This window comes from Molossus molossus, unplaced genomic scaffold (assembly GCF_014108415.1).
Source record: "Molossus molossus isolate mMolMol1 unplaced genomic scaffold, mMolMol1.p scaffold_m16_p_2, whole genome shotgun sequence".
NCBI lineage: Eukaryota > Metazoa > Chordata > Mammalia > Chiroptera > Molossidae > Molossus > Molossus molossus.
The window spans coordinates 122,627,746-122,654,790 of NW_023425355.1; the positions used below are offsets into that span (position 1 = coordinate 122,627,746).

A 27,045-nucleotide genomic window follows, 5' to 3' on the forward strand; every position below is an offset into this window, starting at 1 on the left:
TAGGTAGAAAATAGAGCCAAAGAAATTGTGCCAGGAAGTGTATGAGAAATATCTATATGTTCTCTCTCCAAAGATTTTATCTATTATGGTAATCTACAACTATTTAGTAAGTTGTTGGGTACTTTTTTTTTCACAATAAACAATTTTAACAATAGTGAACTAAAAAGAAAAACAAGTTTAGGTCACAGGATATTCATGAACCTTCATAATCTTGATCAAGTCCGTCTTTCCAAACTACGATTTGGCCAGATCCTTCATAGTAGTGGTTCTCAAGTGTGGTCCCCACCCCAGTAGCATCAGCATCACCTGAAAACTTCTTAGAAATAAGAATTCTGCCCGGCCGGTGTGGCTTTGTGGATTGAAGGTCATCCCATGGACTGAAAGGTTCCGGTTCGATTTCCTGTCAGGGCACATGCCTGGCTTGCAGGCTCCATCCCCAGTAGGGAGCGTGCAGGAGGCAGCTGATCGATGTTTCTCTCTCTCTCTCCCCCTTCCTGTCTCTAAAAAATCAATAAAAACATATTAAAAAAAAAGAAATAAAATTTTTGCTCTGTGAGATTAGAAACTCTGAAGGTGGAGCTCAGTAATCTGTCTTTTAACAAGCCCTCCAGGTAAGGGATGTTAGTTTTAGAGTCACTAGTCTGAGCCTTCACACATGCTGGTTTGGCTTTATGTAACATCCTTCTTTTCTCTGTCTGAGATACCTCTACTCATCCATCTAGGCCCTAATCCACTAATGACACTTTCCTTAACACCTCCTCCCTCCTACTCTCACAGTCCTATAGGGTAGAATTAATCCATTCTCCTCTCTATGGGCATTATCTTTGTCTTCATTTGGATTCTCTCAAAAGTAGACCCTGAAGAAGGAACTCCAGTCAAAATAGGATATTTGGAAGGTGGGAACATCTTAGGAAGTGAGGCAGGGAACAGAAGGAAGCCAATAAAAGGGCATTTTCAAGCCAGTTAACACTGTGGGTATCTGGAGCTTGATTTCTATGAAGAAACTCTGGGAGATGGTGTAAAACACATGCCTCAGAATTATCCCACTTGAGGGTGTCAGGTGAGCTGGTGTGTTTATACAGCAATCATGGTGAAGTGCAGCTCCCATAGGGGTTATTCCTGAGTACTTTGGCTTGCCTATAGGTGGGCAAAGCATACCTCTGCAGCCAGAAGGTGTCCTCAGGCAAAGAAATCTAAGTGCTGGCACTTGGAAGTTGAGCCAGTGTACTGTGGAATGGAAAGGCAAGGGGATGTGCACTGGGAAAGTACAGCATGTGCTGCAATTTCAGTGCATGCCCTCATGAGAACATGCAGTGCATGCATTGACCTCGGAGTTACTCACTGGCAGGGATAATGTATTTTTCAGCTTTATATTCCCTGAATTGAACACACTGACAGCCCCAATACTAAGCACTCAATAAATGTTTATTAAAGGAATGAGTTAATGGTGAACAAAAAGGTGCAAATACTATACTTCATACACATTTATGAAGTATTCCTAGTGGGTTTTTGACCATTGGTGTTTGGTTTCTTAGAGGTTCTATTTCTATACATATTTTATGTTTTTTTCTTTCTTCAATGTTTCTTTTACATTTTTGCTTCTGCTCATTCCCTTTTCCACACAAGCTGTATTTGCTTGCCTGAGAGCACAGAGTGTACTGATGTTAATCAAACTTCAGACAAAACACCTAAAATGATAGAGAAGAATCCATTCTAATTAAATAATAAAGTAACCCCTACAGGTTTCAACATGCGCCTTCAGGTGTAGGAAAGAAAAACTTTAATGAATACAGTAGTTTTATGCCAAGGATATTTCCCTCACGTACTTGCGTGTTAATAAGGTGGAATGTGAAATAGCAAAATGGGCCTGGTTTTTATGATTATATTTATTCATAAAGTAGTAAATTACATACGAAGAAAGTTTCCTTGAGTGATGCTTGCTAGAATTGGGTCAAATTTTAGTTCAGTGAATTTGAAGTGAAGATACCATGCTGGAACGGGCCTGTTCCCACAGGTACATCCGTACTGGGGGTGGAGGGACCTTCCAAATGTTCATGGGATCAGTGGACTCAGCTAAAATGAGCATCACGTCCTACTAAGGGGCTTCTGACATTTAGTTCATTTATCATATATTTGTCAGATATATGTAACCAGAAATCTGCCTTGAAATTATTACTTATCTAATGTTATAAGGAAGTCCTTTGGGCATTTCCTCTTTGACTTCTGAGTGCAACTCCAAACAAAACAGTTCATGTCAGTGAAAGTGGTTCTTGTTTTCTTTACTACTTACAACCTCTGATGGCCTAGATATTTTCTCCTTGCTATTTCTTTCTTTCTTCTTCTTTTTTTTTAATCCTCACCCGAGGACATTTTTTTCCGTTTTTTGTTCAGATAGAGTGGGAGGGAGGGAGGGAGGGAGAAGAAAGAGAGAGAGAGAGAGAGAGAGAGAGAGAGAGAGAGAGAGAGAGAGAGAGATTGACGTAAAAGGGATACATCGAGTGGTTGCCACCTGCACAACCCAACCAAGGCCAGGGACAAACTGCAACCGAGGTACGTGCCCTTAGCAGGAACCGAACCTGGCTCTCTCTGGACCTCAGGCCGACACTCTAACCACTGAGCCAAACCGGCCAGGGCTCCTTGCTATTTCTAACTGAAATGTTACTCTGGTGGAATGTCATCACTAATTCTCCATTAATTTCATTTGGTGCTTCTAAATTTGTTCTTTTTCTATAATATTATTTCTGCATGTTCCAAGACCAGCTTATAATAGCAAAATGGGAATAGTTTTTCTTTCTTTGGAAATCATTTTAGAATTAATTGACAATTATAAAAGTCACCATTAAAAATAAAATAAAATCTGGCACCTTTGAGATTCATTCTAAAAATAAAACAAAATAAAATGTAGTAAATATTAGAAGAAATAATAGCTTGTATATGCTCATTTTTATGGTAGATGATAACTGTTATATGTGTGTGGGCTCTTGTTAATTATAACTACTTTAATAGAAAAAGCAGTCTAGTAAAAGGTAATGGTCCCAGTGAAACTGTGTAAGAGAGAAAATAGAATTGCCCACATAGAATAAAGCTAAGAGAAAAGTTAATTGTTTCAATTTTTTTTGTATTTGTATTAGTGTGCTCTCGTAGCAAATGTATTCTGAGATACACAGTGATCTTAATCTTTACTTTTAATCACGGTCAGAAGAAATGAATCCCCGTATAAAGGACAGACACTTGTAGAAGCTGATCTCAAGTGGTGACTCTGAATTGCTGCAGCAGTCTATGGAAGAAATGAAAATTTTTGGCAAACTAATAAGCAAAATGTTATACTTTTCTAGTTTTCAATCTTGCTGTGCATACTTGTAATTTGTGTTTTAATAAGACTTTGAGAAGATAGCTACACCGAAATATCTTACTTGCCCTCAAGATCAAAATCTATTCACCCTCCATTTTTAAATAAAATGTCTTTTCCCTTCTCATTATCCTTTAGCTGAAAAAATCAGAGTTAAATTTCTTGTAACCAGATCAAGTGCATTGTCTCTCCATCATTCAGAAGGAAACAAGGAAAGATATATTACTCCACTTGCTGTAGTAGTTTTGTTTTTCTCATTTACAATAGCAGGAATATCATTTTTTACACAGTGAAATGTATGAATTTTAAAAGATAAGAATACTAGGTCTACCTGCAGACACCACTGTACTTTTGTGTGTGAAGATAGATAGATAGATAGATAGATAGATAGATAGATAGATAGATCTGGATATTATGATTATTGTTACTGCCAATGTTGCTTGAGTACATACTGTGTGCTTAACTTGACCATTTTATGCCTACTTCACAAATGAGAATTCTGAAATCAGCAAATTAAATAACTTGCTGACTGTGGTCCAGAGAGACCCAGGTTCGGTTCCCTCTAAGGGCATGTACCACTGTTGCAGTTTGTCCCCGGCCCTGGTTGGGTTGTGTGGGTGGCAGCCACTGGATGTATTTTTTTCACGTCGATGTTTCTCTCTCCCTCTCACTCCCTCTCTCCCCTCCTACTCTATCTGAACAAAAAATGGAAAAATGTCCTCGGGTGAGGATAAAAAAAATGCTGAAATTTCAAAGCACTATTTAGCAATAGAGCAGCATTTCAAGCCCATGTTTGCCTGCCTTCAAATTTCATATGCTGTACAACCTCCTTGTTTATGACCTGCTTTAAATTAAAAAGTATGTCTTCATTTTTAAAGATCATAGTTTGGGAATTCTAATCTACATAACATTTTCCTATTAAAAGGTATACTAATTCAAAATGGATACCAATTGTATGTATTAAACTTAAGTTAATTTATAGTCTGCAAAAATTAAGTTCAAGAGTATTTATGAGTACGTTATAGAAGATAAAAATGGCGATTCAACAGTTTCTAGCCTTAGAGATCATTTACTGTAGTGTGGGTGTAATAACACCAACATAAATGAGAATGGGATAAATTCTTTAAAGCAGGACAAAAGGAATGTTAGAGAAGTTCAAAGAGAGGATGGATAACTTCTAGTTGGGAGCATCAGAAAGCTTCTCAAGGAGGAAGTTATATCTGCACAGGAAATCTAGAAGAAATAACATTTTAAGACAAGAAATAATGTGAAGAAAACAATAAAATGAGGAACTGTCAAGGATGTTCCTGGAAAAACAAGATAAATTCCACTGGATTTCAATGTGTGGTATACTTATCCTGAAATGGCTATAAAGAAGAATGTTATTTTGCGAAGATGAGGCTTAAAAAGGATGCTAGGTCATGTATTAATCCTGTCCTTTTTAATATAAGATTTATGATGCTTAGATATATAGGAGTTGAACTGAACAATAACAACATGCTTTTTGTCCAAGAGGATGGTATGTTGTACAAGTATGATTTTTTTGTCTTCCATGAGATAATAAATACGGTGTTTACTGATTTGAATGACACTAAAAATAAAACCATAGATACTATAAACTAGCCTTACTCAAGTATAGTGTTGCCTTGCATTCTTGCTTAGAAATGTACAAGTTACTTAGCCCCCCAAAGTCTCAGTTTTCTCATCTGAAAAATTAATATAATTATAGTACCTACCCTAAGGTGTTGTTGGAATATTAATATTGTGTCGAATATTAAGTACACAGTTGAGTGTTAGCACATACCTATGGTGTTTTGCTTTTGCTGCTATTTATAGGTCAAAGTTCTATATCAATTATATATGTTTGTGTTTGAATGAAGAGAAAGAAATCTTTATTTAAAATATCCCCTCGAGCCAACAAATTAAAGATAAGATTTAGGGGCTATGATGTCAAACACTGTATTATCTTCATTTGGACTATATGCTGGAAGATATATAAATTAGGACTAAATAAAATGCTCATATTTTGTAAAGGATATCCATGAATATACTAAGTCCTCAGAATGCTACATTAATCTTTTTAAGAAACTCCAATTATTTAATTTAGACCGCTGAATCAGTTTGTGTAGTTAATTTGTCCAAAAGATCCTACTATTAAAGGTAACATTACAGCTCACTAATAGCAAACTATTTTTGCTATTTCGGGTATTTTTACAGGGTGCTAATTGTACCAAATCAAGACATTGAAATTGCATAATTTTTAGGTTAATATTAGCATAACCTACATTGTTTTTTTTTTTTTTTTTTTCCCAAAAAGCAGTACAGGAATAGCATACCCTGAATATTTTTCCAACATGACAGAACTGTCAAATATTGCACCCTTTACACAGCCATTGGTCTGCTGGGACTTTGGACTGTGGCAAAGATTTATAGAAAAGAGAAGGACAAAAAGAGATTTGTGGAATATCAGAGATATTAGACATATCAGAGGCACTTTTGTTTTTCTTTTTATAATTAGCTACTTAAATAATCAGATGTCAAGAGTAGGTGAAAATATGGATCTCTACCTATGTGAGTACTTAGAAATTTATCTCAGTGATGTTTATAGTGTCTCTTCCTAAGCCAGAATCATATGCTTGATTTGTGTGAGTGTGTGTGTGTGTGTGTGTGTGTTTGTATAAACACACACATGCATATATACATGTAAACCCATATACACATCTTTGTGTGTATAAATTTTTGTACATATAACACGTAAACAGGGATGGGTAAAAGTAGATCAACAGTTGTGAGTGAACGAAACACAGAGTTTATTCTATTATTTATTAATTATTGTATTATTTATTTGTATTACTACTGTGAACCTACTTTTGCCTTCACCTGTATATTTGAGTGTGTATGTATTTGTGTATACTCATAGTTCAAAAAACCATCATTTATTTAAGATGACTTAAGCTATGAATGAGCCTTTCCTAGTGTAACCTCCTCTTCCACAGATCTGCCTCCTTGTAGAAAAGAGGGACTATTACAATACCCATTTTAGATCCCATCCAGACATACAAAATTAGAAAACAACAACACTTTAGAAACCTAAAGAATTTTAACATTTCCTTTGGATTGTTGTGGAAATGCTGAGACAGTCAATGTCTTTTATAGTGTAAATTATACATGAGGGCTATGTGAACGTTGTGTTGGAATAAAAAAGAAGGGATGGCAGTGTAGACATTGGGTTAGAGGGCAGCCAACAAAACCTCAAATCTTTATTCTCAGGAACTTGATAACGTTTGCCAACCCCTGCTGTAGATATCATTTGAACCTTTAAGAGTGAGTGTGATAGTATAGGAAAATATACAGACAGGAAATCCAGGAGGTACATAGGCGAACTCGCCACCCCCCACCCATTGAAAAATATCCCTGTATCCTTTTAAGTGTGGCAAAAGAGTCCCCTGCGATTGGAAAGAGATTACATTAAGTGTTGATGTTGGTAATCTGGTTCAAATAAAGTCAATCTTTTCTGTTTGTTCATGCAGCAATAAATGAAAAGTTATTATGAGAAACAAGGGAAACCAAATGTGTAGAAATTCAGCAGTGAAAGGAGGGAATAAAGACATGAAAATGATTTCCTCAACTCATTATTATAACCACTGTGAGAAACTTAAGATCAAAGTACCACTCCAACTGGTTTGAAGCCTGAGAATCAGACTCACAACCTAGAGAGGATTAAGGATGAATAAACAGAGTGTCAGAAGATAAAATGTCAATCCACAGTTGTAAAAGCACTAGCAAGGATATATTGAAAACAATAAAACTGAATGAGAAAGGTATCCCTGTGTACCACTGTATTTGTTTATTTCTTTGCCTCACTGTATAAATATTTCAAATGAAAAAAAAAAAAATTTACAATGAGAGTATAACTGACGGAGTTGAGGGGTGTGTGAAGTGGGACAGAGACTCACTTTTTACTACACAATTTTATATTCCCACTGTACACCCATTATTTGGTTTTGTATGCATATCTTACCTTAAAAACTAAAATAGGTATCTCGCTTAGAAAAACAAAATACACACACACACACACACATCATTTTCTATACTGTATACAAAAATAAAATCCAGGAGAATTACACATTAATTATGTTTTTCTTCATTGGCCGCCTCCTGCATGCCCCCCACTGGGGATCGGGCCCACAACCTGGGCATGTGCCCTGATTGGGAATCAAACCAGTAACCTCTTGGTGCATGGGTCGATGCTCAACCACTGAGCCACACTGGCCGGGCAAGAATTAACACATTTAAATGGGAAAAACAAAATTAATAAAGCTTATAACAGTGTGTAGGAGAGCATGTTAATTAATGTTGGATAAAGAACAGATCATCTCATTGAAAACTGGGAGAAGTTCTTAAAAAGTGAGAAGGGGCACAAGGAAGGCTCATTGACTGCTCACAATGTTTTATATCTTGATCTGGATGGTATTTACTGAATGATCACTTTGTAGTAAATAACAAATATGTTTTATGTTTCACAATAACACTGTCTAAGACTTGTCATCTTTACAAAATAAGAAATGGCCAATAAACATAGAGTTTGCCAGCCCCATTAGTAGTTAGGGAATTGCAAATTAAAACTAAAATATGAGCCCAGCCGGTGGGGCTCAGCAGTTGAACATCGACCCATGCACCAAGAGGTTGCTGATTTGATTCCCAGTCAGGACACATGCCCAGGTTGTGGGCCCGATCCCCAGTGGGGGCATACAGGAGGCAGCCAATCGATGTTGCCTCTCATCAATGTTTCTCCCTCTCCCTCTACCTTTCTCTCTCTCTAAAATCAATAAAGAGAAAAAAAAACTAAAATAAGATGTCACTATATACCAAACAGAATGGTAAAAATGTACACATCCCCCAATACCAAGTAGTGCTGAGAATTTGGAGCCATTGGAATTCTCACATGGGCTGCTTGGACTGTAAATTGTAAATATGAGTATAAACTTTCATATATTACTCCTGCTAGAAGTGCAGACCATTTGGCCCTGTTTAGCAGTATTAAAGATGTGCATGACCTATGGCCCACCAGTTTCACTCCTAGGTGTATACTCTACAGAAGTGCTTGTGCACATATTCCAGAAGGCAGGTACAGGAATGTTTATAGCAACCTTATAATAGCTTCAAACTAAAACAAACTAAACATTTATTATATGTAAATGTGTGTGTATATATATATATATATATATATATATATATATATATATATCACAGTGGAATACTGTACAGCAATAATGAATAAGCAACAAACACTATGGACTAATCTTAAAACTATAATATTGAGCAAAATAATACATATTCTATGGTTCCATTTATAAAAAATGTTCAAAAACAGCCCTGGCTGGTCTGGCTCAGCGGTTAGAGCATCAGCCCGTGGACCAGAGAGTCCCAGGTTTGGTTCCTGCTAAGGGCATGTACCTCAGTTGCAGTTTGTCCCTGGCCCCGGTTGGGGTCGTGTGGGTGGCAACCACTCAATGTGTCTCTCTTACATAGATGTTTCTCTCTCTCTCTTCCTCACTCTCTCCCTCCTGCTCTATCTGAAGATAAATGCAAAAGTGTCCTTGGGTGGGGATAAAAAATAAATAAAAAATAAAATAAAAATAAAAAAAGTTCAAAAACATACAGCAACCAAACTGTAGTGTTAGGAATTCATATTTATGTTACAGAGCTCTAAGGGAATGCTTACCAAGAAAGTTAGGAGAGAGGATATGTGGGGTTTGGGCAGGAGGGACTACTCATTGGGAGGGGGTTTAAGAGGTATTTCTCACTGCTGGAATTATTATTATTTTTAATTTGCTGGTTTGAGTTGTGGTCACAATGTATACATTGTTCTATATATGTGTGTGTTTAACAAAAAAGGTATTTAAAAAGAAATATGTATATAACATAATCAGAGTTTAGTCATGGGCAACTATGGATTTTATGCTGAAGTAGTGATTCAGCTTCTGTAAGCAGGCTAATGACATTTTCTATTTAATTACTTTAAATCCTGAAATTAAAGATAAAATCATTTCTTAAATGACTGGCAGAGTCCAGAGAGACACTGGCATGACTTGGATTCTATATTAATGACATGATTTGCATTTGAAAACCTAAGCCAAATAGAGGCAGAGTAATAATAATAAAAACTGCTACTCCTATTTGTTGAATACTGCCAAATACTGTTCTAAGAAATTTAGACATATTCATTCATGTAACCCTCACAAATAACCTAAGGAGGTAGGTACTACTTTTATAATCACTTTTCAGAGAAGTCACTTACTTACCCAAGGCCACACAGCAATTGATGGAGCCAGGATTCCAACCTAGGCAGTCTGGCTTCTGTGCTCTGCCTGCCAGAGGAGGCAGGGTCATGGGTTCAGGTACAAGCCTGTGTCCAGGGAGTGGTGGCCATGGACTGTTGGACAGCTGGCTTGGAGTCAAATTATCCATATGTGGATCTGGGCTCAGTATATACATTAGGCATGAGAGCAAAGACAATCGGGGGCAACGTCTTATGAGTAAGACGTAAAAGGTGTAGGAGAGAAGCATCAGAGCCATGGGCGAGCTCCTCACGGTGAGTCAGATTCTGTAGAAAATACTTCGCACCTGCTAGTATCCTTAGGTTTTACAAAAGAATTTTGTTCCTGCAGAAGCGGGACCAGGGAGTGGGTGGGGAGGGGAGCAAAGGGCTATGGTTTCAGACAAAACTAATTTAACTTTCGTTTACCTACAGAGACTTTAGGTAAGATCCCTCCCACTTACCACGTCCAAGATGAAATATGTGGGAGGAAAATAACCAGCAGCCCAGTGCTGAGTTAGCAGACCTAAGTACAAAGCCACAATGGATGTGTCTAAAGGCTACCAGGGTGTTATTTATTTAAATCTATTTTATGGAATTCAGCACCACCTTAATGGCCTGAAAGTGTTAAAGTATGTCCCAAAGTACCCAAATTACTCCCTAAATGTAATTTATGCTCGAGAATAATCTGACTAACTTGATTTAGAACAGCAGGAAATAAGTTATGCTACACATAAACAGAGCAGCAGAGTAATTTTAAATACTGCTTGCATAGTGAATGAGAGTTTTAATATTTGCAAAATTTTAAAATCACTTGATTTATTACCCATATGTTTATACTGATATTTTCAGTCCTTTATTTAGTTGGGTTTACATTTCTTCTTATTGCCAGGGAAAGAAGGCAACGACTCTGTTTTCTGAGAAATAATATAGAGGTTAAAACTTGTATTTATTCCCCAGAATGTTATTTTTAATGTCTATGTGTTTTTAGTTGGTTCTACTTTTTCTCCAATTAATGCTGTGAGGATTCTAGGGATCTGAGTGACTGATTAGATATTAAATTTACAAATGTAACATTGGTGGGAAAGAGTTTCAGTTTATAAGTTATCATGATAAAAAAAAATGAAATGGTACATAGTAAATTTATGAATCGACTTAGGCTTTGCTGTTAACACATATTAAATGCTGCAAAGTGTATTTTAAAGTTTTATGTAATGCTTGACATAGAGTTTAAAATATTATTGCTCATATTAAATACCCTTATGTGCAAAAATGTGCGCTTTTATTCTTTAATATTTTGTTTGACTAGAGGTAGTCATTTTAACATTAATTTAATAATAACATTTGATCAGCCTTCCAGTTTTCCAAGTTTTACAGTTGCAGGCTATACTGAATACTCTCTATTTAGATATAGCCAAAGTGACAGTGTAAGGAGTTCAGATCAAGCTGTTGAGTATGCAGAGGTTTGGATCGCAGGAATAGGGGAAAGGGAGCAAAAGGAAAGTGGGCCTTTCAGGAATATGGGAGTAAGGTGCAAAGTCACCAAGTCCCGAGGATACAGTAACAGGGCATGGGGGAAACCAGGCAGTGCTTTGTGGTTACCCATTCCACCCCGTCATGTTTTTTTTTTTTTTTTTTTTTTTTTTATCCTCACCAGAGGACACTTTTTTTTTTTTTTTTTTTTTTGCATTTATCTTCAGATACAGTGCGAGGGACAGAAGGAGGAAGTGAGAGAGAGAAACATAGATGCGAGAAAGACACATCAACTGGCTACCACCCACACGACACCAACCAGGGTCAGGGACAAACTACAACCGAAGTATGTGCCCTTAGCGGGAACCAAACCCGGGACTTCCCGGTCTGTGGGCTGAAGCTCTAACTGCTGAGCCAAACCGGCCAGGGCTCCATCCTGTCATTTTTGTGGGCCTGGAACAAGTATGTAAATAGCAAATCCCAGGCCCTCAGCCTGTTTCCCATCTCTTCCTCCCTCCAGCTCCATCTTGCAGAGCTATGGGTACCATGATCAGTTGTATGGACCCCTATGCACTTCTTTTCTTGGGGAATTAAGAGGAAAGATAATCTGTGAAGAGGAAGAGGGGCTGGGGCAGGAGGAAGCTTTGTGAATCTGGAGGAAAATGATAATTGCCAGGGTGGTAGGTTGGGGAGGGACATGTCTGCGCAGCAAGCTGGAATTAAGAGAGTGGGTATTTATAGCACATATGTTGGAGAAACAATCACCTCCCAGTAGCTGCAAGGGTTGACAATAAGAATAATTCTAGTGACTGGGTAGGGGGAAAAGCAAAGTAAGAAGGGGACTGCTACAAAGTTGGAATGGTAAATTGTGACCAAATGACAATTTCTCTGTGCTCTGATTAGCTTCTGCCTGTTTCTCAAACTATGGTAGCCAGAACAGAGTGGGAGGTGGTATGTTTTAGCATGTGAGACTGCTTTTTAAAATTCTGTTTAAATTAACCATATTTTCCTAAATATCAGAGTATTAAATGTACCTTGTGGAAATCTTGACAGCATAGAAAAATATATAATGAAAATTAAAATCAGCCATAGTCTCACTGAGATGGGACAATGCCAACTATGCATTATTGTTTTTCAGATTCTCATTTAGCAACTCTTTGGGTCCAGTGTTACAAGTGCCTGTGATACATACACAATGTACCCTTTTTTAAAAGGGAATACATTTTTTTTTTATCCTCACCCGAGGATATTTTTCCATTTATCTTCAGATAGAGTGGGAAGGAGGAAGGGAGAGACAGGGAAGGGAGAGAGAGAGAGAGAGAGAGAGAGAGAGGTAAACAACTGGCTGCCTCCCTCAGGACCTGGATCAGGGGGCCTGGGAGGAACCGCAACCGCAACCGAGGTATGTGCCCTCAACCACAATCGAACCAGTGACTCATTGGTTTGTGGGCTGACACTCTAACCGCTGAGCCAAACCAGCCACGGTGATAGGGAATATATTCTTAAAATGTATTTGTAGCCCTGGCCGGTTTGGCTCAGCCCTTAGAGCATTGCGGACCAAAGAGTTGTGGGTTTGATCCGATCCCCGACCCTAGTTGGGGTTGTGCAGGAGGCAACCAATTGATGTGTCTCTTTCACATCTATGTTTCTGTCTCTCCCTCCCTCCCTCTCACACTATCTGGAAAAAAAGATCAATGGAAAAATATCCGTGGGTGAGGATTTTAAAAAAAAAGATGTATTTGTAAATCATATATTGTGTATTAGATACCACTGAATATATATCAAAACAAAATTATTATTGAATATGTAATATATTTCTAAGATCACGTTGTGGCTGATGGTCACATGATATTTGACCAGCTCTAAAATGAAATTGATTAGTAAAGGAAGAATTCTTATTTTTCAGTTATGTGTGATTAGAGACTACTTCTTTTCGTTACCATTGGCTGCCTTTTTTATGCTTCCAATATACTGTATGTTTTAAATATTTTTTGTTTTGTTTTAAATACTTTTAAAGTAAGAAATATAGTTAGTAATTTAAATGCAATGCCTGATATAATACAATGTACATATAGATGCATAATTAAATATTTGAAAGATAATAAAGAAAAATAAGAAAATAAACCTACAAGTCTGTCACTGAATTGCTTAACGGGTTTGATAAGAACTCATCTTGAGAAATGGAAATCCCAGCAAAGACCATTGAGGTGGCGAAAGACACCACTGAAACTATAGAGATCTGAGTTAGAATCCCCTCTCTGCCATTTATACCTACCTTTTGGCAAGTTACTAACCTTCTTATTTTTCTCCAGGGGAAACAAGAATAATAATTGTTACGTTGCAGGAGGTGTTGTAGGAGCCAGTGAAATCAGATACGTAAAAGCAGAGCCCAGTGCCTGACGCATAGTAACTGTTTAATAAATGTGAATTCCCTTCCCTTCCCAGTAAAACCATAGGGAACTGTGGCATTACTTGTTCTAAAATTATTGAAAGTTCCTAAATGGATGTAGAGAACTGAGAAGATATTTAAAGCTATGACCCATTGAATCTCCAGAGTAACACTCAGAGGACTTTGACAGACTACTGTACTCTGAGGCAGCCCCACAGCCAGAATGGCTTTTGGTTTAGTGCTAGCAAATATTTGTTTAGACAGGCCCCTGGAGATCCAGTGGATCATAAGCTCCATAAGATTTTAAAACCTACTTTGTAGAGTATTTTTTCATCTTGATTATATGTTAGAATTACCTAGGTGCTTTAATTTTTAATTTTTTTGCAATTTTTATTAATTTTTGTTAGTTGTTTCTCCTTTTTCCCCCATCAACGCCCTCCTCCTGATCCCGCCCCCTCCCCCAGCATTGTTGTCTATGTCCATCAGTTATGCATACATGCATATAAGTTCTGTGGTCTGTCTCTTCCCTTCCCACAACCCCTCTTATGAGGGTTGTCAGTCTGTACATTACTTCTATGTATCTGGGTCTATTTTGTTCTTCAACTTGTTCATTATATCCCACAAATAAGTGAGATCATGTGGTATTCGTCTTTCTCTGATTGGCTTATTTCGCTTAGCAAAATACTCTCCAGGAACCTCCATGCCATGTCGTCTCAAAGGATAAGAGATCTTTATTTCTTACAGCTGCATAGTATTCCACTGTGTATGTGTACCACAGCTTTTTTATCCACTCATCTATTGATGGACACTTGGGCTGTTTCCAGATTTTAGTGATTGTAAATAGTTCTACTATGAAGATAGGGGTATATATATTCTTCCTGATTGGTGTTACAGGCTTTTTAGGATATATTCCTAGAAGTGGAATCACTGTGTCAAATAGCAGTTCCATTTTTAATGTTTTGAGGAAACACCATATTGTTTTCCATAGTGGCTGTACCAGTCTAGTCTGCATTCCTACCAGCAGTGTACTAGAGTCCCCTTTTCTCCACACCCTCACCAACACTTGTTGTTTGATGATTTGTTGATGGCAGCCATTCAAAAATACCAATATCAGCTTAGCCAGTGTGGCTCAGTGGATTGAGCGTCGACCCATACACCAAGAGGTCAGCAGTTTGATTCCTAGCCAGGGCTCATGTCCAGATTGCGGGCTTTCAGGGTGTGCAGGAGGCAGCCAATTGATGTTTTGTTTCTCTCTCTCTTCCTCTCTCTGAAATCAATAAAAACATATTTTTTAAAAAGAAGAATACCAATATCAGTATCCCAACCTCCAAAGATACTGATTTAACTGATCTAGAGTAGGCCCTGGAATCAGTGTTTTATTGTTATTTATTTTTAGCACCCCAGGTGATTTTTACGTGCAACTATCTTAAGATAAATGTAAAGCCTGACTCATATCATATAATTTCCTTCAGCATTCCAATTGAAAATGTTAGTGAATACAATAAAACAATAAGGATAGCCAGAGACAGCACTCATCCCCTGTTTTACATTAGTTTATCAGTTAATTGGCTAGTTGATTATATAAGTTGCACCCATCATCATGGATGCCTGAGGATGTTAATGAATAGAGTCTTTTGACTAAAGAGTAATATTGAAATTCATAGACTTTATGAGATCATTTGATTTCAATCCATTTGAAACTGAATAGCTTCAAAATACTTAATTTATTAGATGGTAATATATTTTTAATCCCTAAAATTAAAAAATATATACTCACATGGAAGAAAATGTTAATACTCCATAATAGTTGTCTATATCTTTGTTTCAATCAAGAAATATATTAAATTTTAAAGGGAGAAATAAAATAAACAGATGAACAAAATACAGCCAGAGGCATGGATACATGGAACAGACTGACACATGTCAGAGGGGAAGGGGGGTAGGGGAGACTGGATAAAATAATATGAAAAGATTAGCCAAAGAACATATATGCATAGCCCATGGACACAGACAACATTGTGGTGAAGGCCAGTGGAGGGTGGGGCTGGGGTTTAGGTGTAGAGGGGCAAAGAAGGGTAAGATGGAGGACATCTGTAATAGTGTCAACAATAAAAAAACAAACAAACAAAAAAACAAAAAAAAAACCCAGCCTTTTATTTTCATTCATTTTTTTCTATTTAATATTACTCTTGTTGATGTAATTAAACATATATACTATGTTCATATAATTTGTTTTATATAATCCACTTCTTTTTCTTGATTCATATTTTTCACCTCTAGGCGATTTGACAGATCTGTTGAAAAATGGAGACGGTTTCATTATGATATGAAGGTATTCAATCAATGGCTAACAGAAGCTGAACAGTTTCTCAAAAAGACACAGATGCCTGAGAATTGGGAACATGCCAAATACAAATGGTATCTGAAGGTACGATTTTGAGATCTCTCTTTGCAAACCATCTTTATCTTCACCACAGTACCACAACTACTTAACTTCTTTAAGTTCAGGTTCTGAAGGATGATGGAGATTTATGACTCCTGACTTTTGTTGTCTACACATAGTAGAACATCACTGTAATGATGATGTTGGAATACTGTGCTGTGGATTTTTATGGATAAGATGAGAGTTAGCTTAGATAAAACTGGTTTATCTGATGAATGCATAATTGAATCTGTGATGCAGGGAAGCATCTTCAGTCAGGGTGTCCTGTGGCTTTAGGGCACTGCATGTTTTTGTTTTCTGTTGGATCCTGTCCAGAAGAAGAAGTTGTGGTATAGTTGCTAGAAATATCCATCATGATAAAATTACAGTTCTGTTTCCCAAGGACAATTTGTGGTGATGTAGCAATATTTCCATATATTCTATTGACAAAATGCCTTCTGAGATAGTCCAGAGGCCAAAACAATGCAGAGTTAATTGGAGGTACTTATTGACTTTTTTTATGGTTTATGTTAATGGAAAGGCAACATATGGATTATAACCGCTGTACCGTTTAATTTCAACTTGCTTTGTCTTTTGAGTATGCAGATACAGAGAAATTGGATTGTGGAGATTATGAGTTCGGTTATAAAATATACAGTTTAGGTATAAGAAATATTGTGTTTATTATACCAAGTCTTAAGTATTTTTGCAACTTTTTAAACTCTAATTGTTCATGTAGCAGTGTTCATTCAAGTAGCCTTGAATTGTGCCCAATTTTGAATGCCAGAAAATGCTGATCAAGACAGATGAAAGCAAAGAAGAAAGGCAATTTATTAAATAGTTCTGACATTTCAAAATGCTGGATTCATAAAAGCAGTATCATACTCAACTTTACAATTCTCCATTCTCAAATATTTTTGCATAGCAAACATGCATTTTGATATTAAGAAAGTGAGCATTTAAACACTAATGTATATGCAAACTATGTAAATATAGAAAATGAATAATTTAAAAATCTTGTGTAATTATGTATACATCAATCAGACTTATATCCACATCAGCACAGGCATTGAAGGTAGAAGAAATTTATGGGCTTCCCAATCTGCCATCATATAGAAAATACATTTTGTAATAGTACTAAAGTAAATTTTGAGCTAATTCAGCATCACCAGGTCTCTGACATATGAGGTTTTCCTGGAGAGATTATAAATCTCTTGCATTTTGAAAAATAATCTGACACAAACTAGTTATATATTTGAATTTTTATTATATAGTAATATATACTCATTATGAAAAAATAAAGCAATGTAGAGTTGTATTTATACCTCTGTTCTCCTCCACAGAGGGTAGTTGTTTTGTTATGGATTTTGCTACATATTTCAGGTTGGCATCCTTGGGAAGCCCACTCTGAAATGGAAATCAACAAACAGAAGATTTATTAGGGAATGCTTTTGAGAATCGAGCAATTGGTTGATGATGTTCCTCGATAGAGTTTTCTTTGTGTTTCCTACTCTTGAGGTCTGTTAAGCTTCTTAGATCAGTGGGATTATCATTTTCATCAAATTTAGAAGTTTTCAGGCATGATTTTTAAAAATATGTTTCTGTCCCCTCTCCCTTTTCAGGGACTCTGATAACACATATTAGATGATTTAAGCTGCCCCAGTACTCACTGGTGTTTATATTTTCCATCTTTTAAAAAATAATTCATGTCACATAATTTCTTTTGTAAAATTGTCAGATCCAATTTTTTGCAGTAGCGAATCTGTGGTTAATCACATCTAGTGTATATTTTTAACCTCAGACGTTCTTTTGTGTGAGTCAACACATTGTTGAAGTGTGATTTGGGTTTTTTACACCTCTCATGTCTCTATTCAATGTGTCAATCTTTCCTCTACCTTCTTGAAAATATTAAATACAGTTATAATAACTGTTATAATGATCTTGTCTATTACTTTTAGTATCTATGTCTATTTTGGGCCAATTTCAATTAATTTTCTCCTCATTATGCATATTATTTTCTAGCTTCTTTGGATGACTGGTAATTTTTTTTCTCATTTGATTTTGATTTTGATATTTAAAATTTTTATTGAATTTATTGGGGTGACATTGGTTAATGGATCATCCTATCCATTTGATTATTAAAGTCTTCTCTAATAGAGTCCTGCTGTGGTGAGGACTTACACATAAAATTTTCTTTACTTTTCTTTCTAAAGTATACATCAGATGTCTCTATGATATTTGGAAGTATACCCATTCTGAAAAGGCACCAGGTCTCACCTTATAGGGACTTTCATCTCATTAGCTCATTGCACTATCATCAAACTGTAAATATTAAGATTTAGATCACAGAGAGTATTTTTTTAATTTTCTTTTTCAATCTTTATTAAATTTATTATGTTGACATTGGTTGATAAAATTATATAGGTTTCAAGTGTACAATGCCATAATATTTCATCTGTATATTGCATTGTGTGTTCAGCACCCAAACTCTAGTCTACTTACATCACCATTTATTCACCCTTTACCCTCTTGCATCTGCCCCCACCCTCCTTTCCCTCTGGTAAAAATATTGCTGTAATAAATGTCAGAGTATACTGCCTATGTTTTCTCCTAGGGTTTTAATGGTTTCAAGTCTTACATAGGTCTTTATTCCATTTTCAGTTTATTCTTGTGTATGGTGTAAGAAGGTGGTCTAGTTTCACTTTTTTTTGTACGTATCTGTCCAATTTTCCCAGCACCATTAACTGAATAGACAGTATTTATCCCACTGTATGTTCTTGCTACTTTTGTCAAATATTAATTGGGTTTATTTCTGGGATTTCTATTCTGTTCCATGTGTACACACACATACACACACACACACACACACATATGGAATATATATATATATATATATATATATATATATATATATATATTTTTTATGCCAGTACCATGCTGTTTTGATTACTATGGCCTTGTGGTATAGTCTGATATCAGGTAGCATGATTCCTGCAACTTTGTTCTTTTTTCTCAAGATTGTTGTGGCTATTGAGGGTCTTTTGTGGTTCCATATAAATTTTTGGAGTATTTGTTCTAGTTCTGTGAAAATGATATTGGTATCTTGTTAGGAATTGCATTGAATCTATAGATTCCTTTGGGTAGTGTGGACATTTTAATGATGCTACTTCTTCCTTTCCAAACATGGTATATGCTTCCACTTATTAGTATCTCTTCAAATTCTTTCTTCAGTTTCTCATAATTTTCCAAATACAGGTTTTTTTACATTCTTGGTTAAATTTTTTCCTAGATATTTTTTTTATGCAATTGTAAATTGTAAATGGGATTGTTTTCTTAGTTTCCCATTTTGGGAGTTCATTATTGATATATAAAAATGAAACTGATTTCTGGATGTTTATTTTGTATCCTGCTACTTTACTGAATTCATTGATCAGTTCTAGTAGTTTTTGGTGGAATTTTTGGGGTTCTCCATATACAGTATTATGTCATCTGCAAATAATGACAGTTTTACTTCTTCATTTTCCAATTTGGATGCCTTTCATTTCTTCTTTTTGTCTGATTGCTATACCTAAGACTTGTAGTAATATTTTGAATAAGAGTGGTGAAAGTGGACATCCCTATCTTGATCCTGATCTTAAGGGAAACAGTTTTAGATTTTGCCCATTGAGTTGGATGTTGGCTGTGGGTTTGGATTACTGGTCATTTTTGATTGGGTATCAGACATTGTGACTTTCAATTTATTGAGTGCTTCATATTTTTGTGCAAATAAATATTGTTGACCTTCATTCTGGGGCAGAGTTAATTTATTTGAAAACAGTTTGATCTTTTGAGGTTTTTTTCCTTTCAGACTTTGTGAGTTTTGAATGGAACATATTACTCTAGGGCTAATTTTGCCCCCCTCGTGAGACAAAACTCCTCTGAGTACTCTGTCTGATACCCTGTGAATGATGAGGTTTTTCACTGTGACTGGCAGAACAGGCGTTAATTCTAGCCATATATGAGCTCCAGTGATTATTACCTTTAATCCCTCTGTGTAGTTATGTCCCAATCATATGTAGTTTCCTCACATATATGAGCTGATCAGGACTCAAATGAAGACCGGAAACTGGAAGGGAACTCTGCAGATCTCCAGTGTTTTTTTCTCTGTGTACTGTTTGCTACTCTGCCCTGTGAACTCTAGCCACTTTGGCCTCCTTGAGGTCCCAGCGCCATCTCACCTCAAGGAGACCAACTGGCTTTGTGAGGATTCCTTCCATCCTTTGTCATAGCCTGGCTCTCTCTCTAGACAATAAGCTGGGGCAACTGTAGGGTTCACCTCATTTATTTTCTACTTTCTCAGAGATCACTGTCTTTTATTGCCTGATGTTCAATGTCTTCAAAACAGTTGCATTATATATTTTTTAAAGTTTTTAGCCAAGAGGTTAAAGCTAGTCCCTGTTATTTCAATTTGAAGCAGAAGTCCAAAACAAATTATTTTGATGTTATTTGATCTTTTAGTACATATACTTCTACATCTTGCAACTGCATAATAATTTTAAATGTCCTGAGATTGTCTAAAGGTCCCTGCTTCTTAACAATGTGGTTCAGTTGAAATTGGTAAACATTTTATTAAACTTTTCCCCCATAATTGGAGAATTTTTAAGTTATTCTTTTATTTAGTTTGTTTTTACTCAATTTATTGATAGAGTAAGAAAGGATATTATACATCTTCAGGGAAAAGATTTTCTAGCTAAGAAACTTTGAATGATATCACAGATCCTCTAAAGAATTAAGATGATTTTTCCTAGTGATTAGGAATGATGGATATGAACATGTACATATATGTGTGTACATACATGCACATGAGATGGCTGAAGTTATCTTTTGATTCTGATCAGCCACAGAAAGACATTGTAAGTCATTTCCATTGATAAGACAAATGGACTCTTTGGTAATTTCAGCAATGTTAGCTGTCATCATCATTGTTGATTGATTAATAATGAATGAGAGAAGAATTTTAAATTTTTGCTAGAAAATTATTTTAGGAAACAGAAAGCACATGTTGTGAGCTTGTATACATGTTTCTGTGAACTACATTTTATCTTTTTAATTTTAAAAAAGACAAATCAATGTCCTACTCACTCTTGGTATTACCATTCAAAATAAAATGACTGCCAATACTAGTTCCATGCAACTTAATTGTATTTCCTCTGTCTCAAGTGAATGATAAAATTCCACTATCATGGAAAATCTCTTTTAAAATATCACATTTTTACATGAGAATATACCAATCATGTTATATGCCACTAAAATATATTTATTAATAAATTCATTCAGTTATTTATGCAACACTTGATATGTTAATTCAACCACCAGTAATTGATTGCATATGCAAAGTTTTATCACCCACAAACATATTGACATGCCACATTAGACTCTAATAGAGGTTTAAAAGATTGACTAACAGGTTGGAAGTATGAGTTCAAATCCCAGCTCCTTTAGCTCAACCTTGGGAAAGCTTCTTAAGTCTCTCCATGTCTGCTTTCTCTTCTCTTAAATAGGAATAAATATAAAATATGCATAAAGCACTTAGAACCGCATTTTTCACAAAATAATTACTCATTAAATGAAAGATATAACTAATCACACTTCATAAGTGATTAGCCTGTATCTATAAAATATATATATATATATATTATTTTTTTTTCACTGAATTGCTGTTCCCAAATATCTGAGATGCAGATTGAACAACCTAGATGTTTCATTACGTCTTATTTTTATGAATTATGACATTGTAGCAAAGTATAACTCTTGGTATAGGGACTGAGGGAAATTCTAATTCAGCCAAACACTTCCTCCTCAGATAGCTGACATTTCTGCCTACTCATTTTAGAACTAACAAGAAGAAATGTTAATGGGTGTTTTTGAAAGGAAAGCCGAGCACCATGAAGGAAAGTTATGAAAATAATGTGAACTCATATGCTGACAGAGTGAATTGGTGTGCCAACAAATACCTTGAGAGAAAACAGAAAAGTGGATTTTATAACATGCCCTGATGCTTAGCTCAACGTGTTCTTCTAGCCTAGAAAGAAATGTGTTTTAAAAGATGGGCTATTTTTTAGTGGGGTTCAAAATTCTTGAATTTAACAGTAGAAATGATAAACATCACCATTAGTTTGAGTATTTAAAAGAGTTGAAGATTCTTGCTATGTTTATATTATTGGTAATGCTACTCAGGGAACCATGTTAAAACTTAACAGCTTTTCTAAAGAATGTTACCATAAGCAAACGTGAGACCTTACAATGTTAAGAAATTCCATTCAAAGCATCCTTAAGAAGTAAACAAAGTGAGATTGTTTAGATGAAACTTTTTAGGCTTTCAATCAACGAATGTTAAGCAAACATAGGGAGTGAAATAGCAATGTGTTATCTTGACAGGAGTTAACTGCTGTTTGTAAGCAAAATATCTTCTTAATGTTAAGTTAATGAGTTTTCTGCTTTATCTTCCCATGTTACAGTGTTCTACTTCTACATATTATATAGTATATGGTGGATGCACATTATATTTTTATATATTACTTTAAATAAATGTAATTTAAAGCTGTTTACTTTGTACCATAATAATAAACCTTAATTCACTGTGACTGAGGATACTCAAGTCAACATGGATTAATTATGCCATATTGTAATGTTCATGTTCACCATCAAATCTCCAAACACTTGTAGTTTAAATTCATGTTCTAGTTAAGCAAAATACACTTTTTTCTTTTCTCCAATTGGAAATCTGCATGGAGAATGGAAAATTCCATGTCAACTTTGTCCTTATAGCACGAGAACATTTCTGTGATCTCTCAGATGAGGAGATAAATGGACACAAAGGGCACGGGTGTCTTGGAATTAGGGAGAAGGCAAAGAAAGAGCATCTAAGAGTGTCAGAGACCATTTTAGCTGCTCTGCAGCTCTGCCTCACCTTGGCTATTTGTGATGGAAGAGAATTCTAAAGCACTTTGTCGAGGACCCAATTCTTACAAGTTTAGATTCACAGAGCACATTGATTGGAATTGGGGAACTTCTTCTGCCCAGAAGTTTGAGACAAGTGGGTCTGTGAAAAGGCTGTCTTCCTCTTAATGGAAATATCCAGGGTTTCTAATTCTCCACCTGCTTTCTGAGCTTGCAGCCCCCAAAGCCCTCAAGTAGCAGGTGCCATCATTGAAAAACCACTGGCTTGCCCAGAAATGAAGAGAGCTGAATGGATGTGCACAGCTCACGGACACAATCTGCTACAGTGAGTTTTGGGGTTTTAATTTGGATATATGTTAAAGCCTCATCGCTAATCTCCTCATTCAAAGATCTCTATAGGAGAACTCTATTGGAATTAATATGGATTAAATCTAAGGCTATCTAGAAAAAGGTATATGGTATAAAAGACCAAATTGAATACAAATATGTTTCCTATATAGTCAGTTTTTAGTGCTGATTTCACCAGCTGGCTGGTGAGTTTGATGGTTTCTTAATGGCCACACTGCTGGTACTCAAGTGCTAATAGAAACTTTAATGGAAAAATAAGTTAAGTAAAAATTTCTGACATCTGTTGCCCTTCGTTGGGACTCCAATGTTAAGAATAATTTGTATGTCCAGCCGGTGTGGCTTAGTGGATTGAGTGTCATTCCATGGACCGAGTGGTCCGTTCGATTCCTGGTCAGGGCTCGTTCCCGGGTTGTGGGCTCGATCCCCAGTAGGGGGCGTGCAGGAGGCGGCCGATCGGTGTTTCTGTCTCACATTGATGTTTATGTTTGTCTCTCCCTTCCTCTCTCTCTCTCTAAAAAATCAATACAAACATAAAAGTAATAATTTGTCTTATTGCTGGCCCTTTGTATTTCCCCAACAGTAATAAAACTTCGTAACATTTCATTTGGTGGTCACATCTCCGGGTTTCGTAACTAGACGACATACAATCACATAAGGGAATCAGCATGGAAATTTACTGCTAAGATAATTTATCTCTTTAGGGTTACAGCAACGGATAAATATGGGAATATATCTGAAAATGAGTTTTTCACTGTTATTAGCTGGTGGTGGCATGGGCATTCAGTCTCTTAATATGCTTAAACAGTTGGGCACTTCATTCTTTCGTAAATATTTTTAGCCTTTTATTGCTGCTTAGAAACTCCTCTTCAACTTTGTGTTTCCTATGAATCTTTTCAGAAATAGTAAATAACAGATTTATTGGAGTTTGGCACCGTGCAGAATTTCAGACCGGGGCTCTAAATTGTTGCCCATCAAATGTGTCTTTTCTAGAATAAATAGATGAAAATGATTGGATAATTCCAATGGCTTGTTCTTAAACTTCTATTGTCCAGCCTGGCACGTTTAAGGAGATGACAGATTGCCATACATTACTGAAAACAAGCAGGAACCCAAACGATAAGTTACTGAAATAATCATACCAGTAAAAAAATTGCTTAAAAATGCATGAAAAACATAGCATCCCTAAGGGATCCCCATTCTTAGAGTAAGATATCATCAAGAGAGTAAAAATCTACCAAAAAAAAAAAAAAGAGAGAGAGAGAGAGTAAAGCACACTGATTGCAAATTCCAAATTGAAAATTGCTTATATCAACATAGAAGCAATGTGAAGCAGAAATTATTTAATGAAACATAAGATTAATGTTAATAGAGGTAATTTGTATGAAGTACAATATTTTGTCACACTGCTCTTCTTTTTTCTTCTCACACAACTTTTACTATTACTTTTTAAATTTTATTTTAGGAGATGTTTATTAAAGCTGGGGACAGTGAAACAAGGAAGGGCTGGGGAAATGAGCCTAGGCTGGGCTGCTTTGGCTCACTAAGAAGTCAGAGAAAACGGGGCCTTGGGGACAAGCTCAGGGGGGTTGCCTGGGATGAACTGCCACTGCCCATTGCTGCCCTGGTTGCAAGCCTCCTGGGGTCCCTATTTCTTTTAACATTTGTTCCTGCCATTAAACCTGCTTATCTCTTTGCCTGAAGGCTCCACCCTATCCCTGTCCTTATTCCCTGTGTGTGTGTGTATGTGTGTGTGTGTGTGTTTTTCTCTCCAAATGATACAGCTATATGTTCCTCATAACACTGTAAAATGCTAAAATTGCAATATATTTTTGCATGTGTATTTTCTATGTTTCCCACTAGAATGTCAACCTTGCAGGGACCTTGTGTTTCTTGGTCACCAATATATCCTCAGTATTTAGAAGAATCCCTTGAGATACAGAATATATAACCCTCATTATAATGAATTTAGTAAATGAAAGAGTTACCTTTTCACTGTGTTATTCCATTAGGCAAACTGTCTCCAAACTGCCCTTCCTTACATTTTCACCCCATCTCATATCCAAGAAATGATCCCTTTCATTGAGCTGCCCTCTCCTCTTCATTGTACATAGCATTTGAAATTCTCATGTTTGCTTGGTTCATTCTTTTACCCTTTAAGTGTGTCACAAATACCACAATCTGTTCAACAAACATTTAGTGAGACCCCACTGTGTGCAAGGCAAACACTTCACTTACTACTAGAGATAAAGTTTGCAAAAGCCTCCTTTCTCTTAATAAGCGCACAGCCTCAGAGAAGCATGTGATAGTGTGTAAACATTCCATAAAAGTCCTGGAAGAAGTGAGGGGGAAAAGGGAGTGCTTTTTTCTACAGCACTTACTTGTGTCCCCTAAACCTTTTTTTTGTTTGTTTGTTTTTTTAATCCTCACCCGAGGACATTTTTGTATTTATCTTCAGACAGAATGGGAGGGAGAGAGGGAGGAAGAGAGAGAGAAACATCGACGTGAGAGAGACACATCAACTGGTTGACGTGAGAGAGACACATCAACTGGTTGCCACCCACATGACCCCAACTGGGGCCGGGGGCAAGCTGCAACCGAGGTACGTACCCTTAGCGGGAACCGAACCCGGGTCTCTCTGGTCCGCAGGCTGATGCTCTAACTGCTGAGCCAAACCAGCCAGGGCCTTTTTTTTTTTTTTTTCTTTTTTTAAATCCTCATCCGAGGATATTTTTTTCCCATATATCTTCAGATAGAATGAGAGGGAGAGAGAGAAACATCGATGTGAGAGAGACACAATGATTGGCTGCCTCTTGCACGACCCTGACCAGGGCCAGGGACTGAACTGCAACGGAGGTACGTGCCCTTAACCCGAATCGAACCCACCAGTCTGATCCGTGGGCCAATGCTCTAACTGCTGAGCCAAACTGGCCAGGGCCCCTACTCCTTCTTGACACTCCTTTGTTACTCCTCAACTGGGGAAAAATGATTTGGGGAACTAGGAAAGAGCAATATTATGAAAGGCAGCATGAGGAAAGAACTAGCTATGAACAAGTCATACAAAGAGAGTGAGAAAATGTTCTGACATAAGTTGTAAATTTTGAATGATGTTAAAATTGACAAATTATAGTACAAGAGGCCTGTTCACAGATGAGTTGGTTCAGGATGTTCTATTCATCAAGCCGAAAAGGAATTATCTAGTCAGAATGGTAAATCTTCCTATCATGTAACCCAATTATAGAGATAAACCAGAGACTGGGATTCTTTGCAAACATCATCATTAACAAATTTTAAAATTCTTGCTCTTTTGTGAGGCACTAATTGACAGACGTTTACTGGCAATGAATTGGTATTAAGGCATTCTGATCAAAACTAATAAGGAGGAAAGATTCAGGGACAGGGGTAAATAAAAAGCAGTAGATCTCTCTGATGTGAATGCATATCTGTGTGGTTACATATGTCCACTTGACACTTTATTGGTTCACTAGTACTTTTTATTTGTCAGTAGATGATTTTAGTATAACTTTCTAGTCCTTCAGGTTTTAGTTCACTCTTTGTCCTGATTCAGCAATTCATTTTACTGAACCATACTCATTTTGAGAAAGATTTCAGAGAAACTGAAACAAGAGAATCTAAAACTTCTGGTGGAACATTGAGCTGGTTATTGTTAGGTGTAATATCTCACCTATGACATCCCTCAAAGTTCTGGCAATGAAATGAAATGAATTGGAATATATTACATAGTACATATTGACCCTATTAATTTTACATTCTTTTGCTCTTCAAAAACACAAATCCTGCCAGCTGTG

At 36.4% G+C, this 27,045-nt stretch overlaps 1 protein-coding gene across 1 annotated transcript in view; it reads left to right on the forward strand.

The window, feature by feature from the left end:
* The window catches only part of DMD (dystrophin), a 2,326,146-nt gene that overhangs the window by 1,111,003 nt on the left and 1,188,098 nt on the right, over nucleotides 1-27,045 (forward strand). The window contains exon 44 of the mRNA XM_036270045.1: nucleotides 15,811-15,958. Coding sequence (XP_036125938.1) covers nucleotides 15,811-15,958 — 148 coding nt within the window. The remainder of the gene's footprint in view (nucleotides 1-15,810; nucleotides 15,959-27,045) is intronic.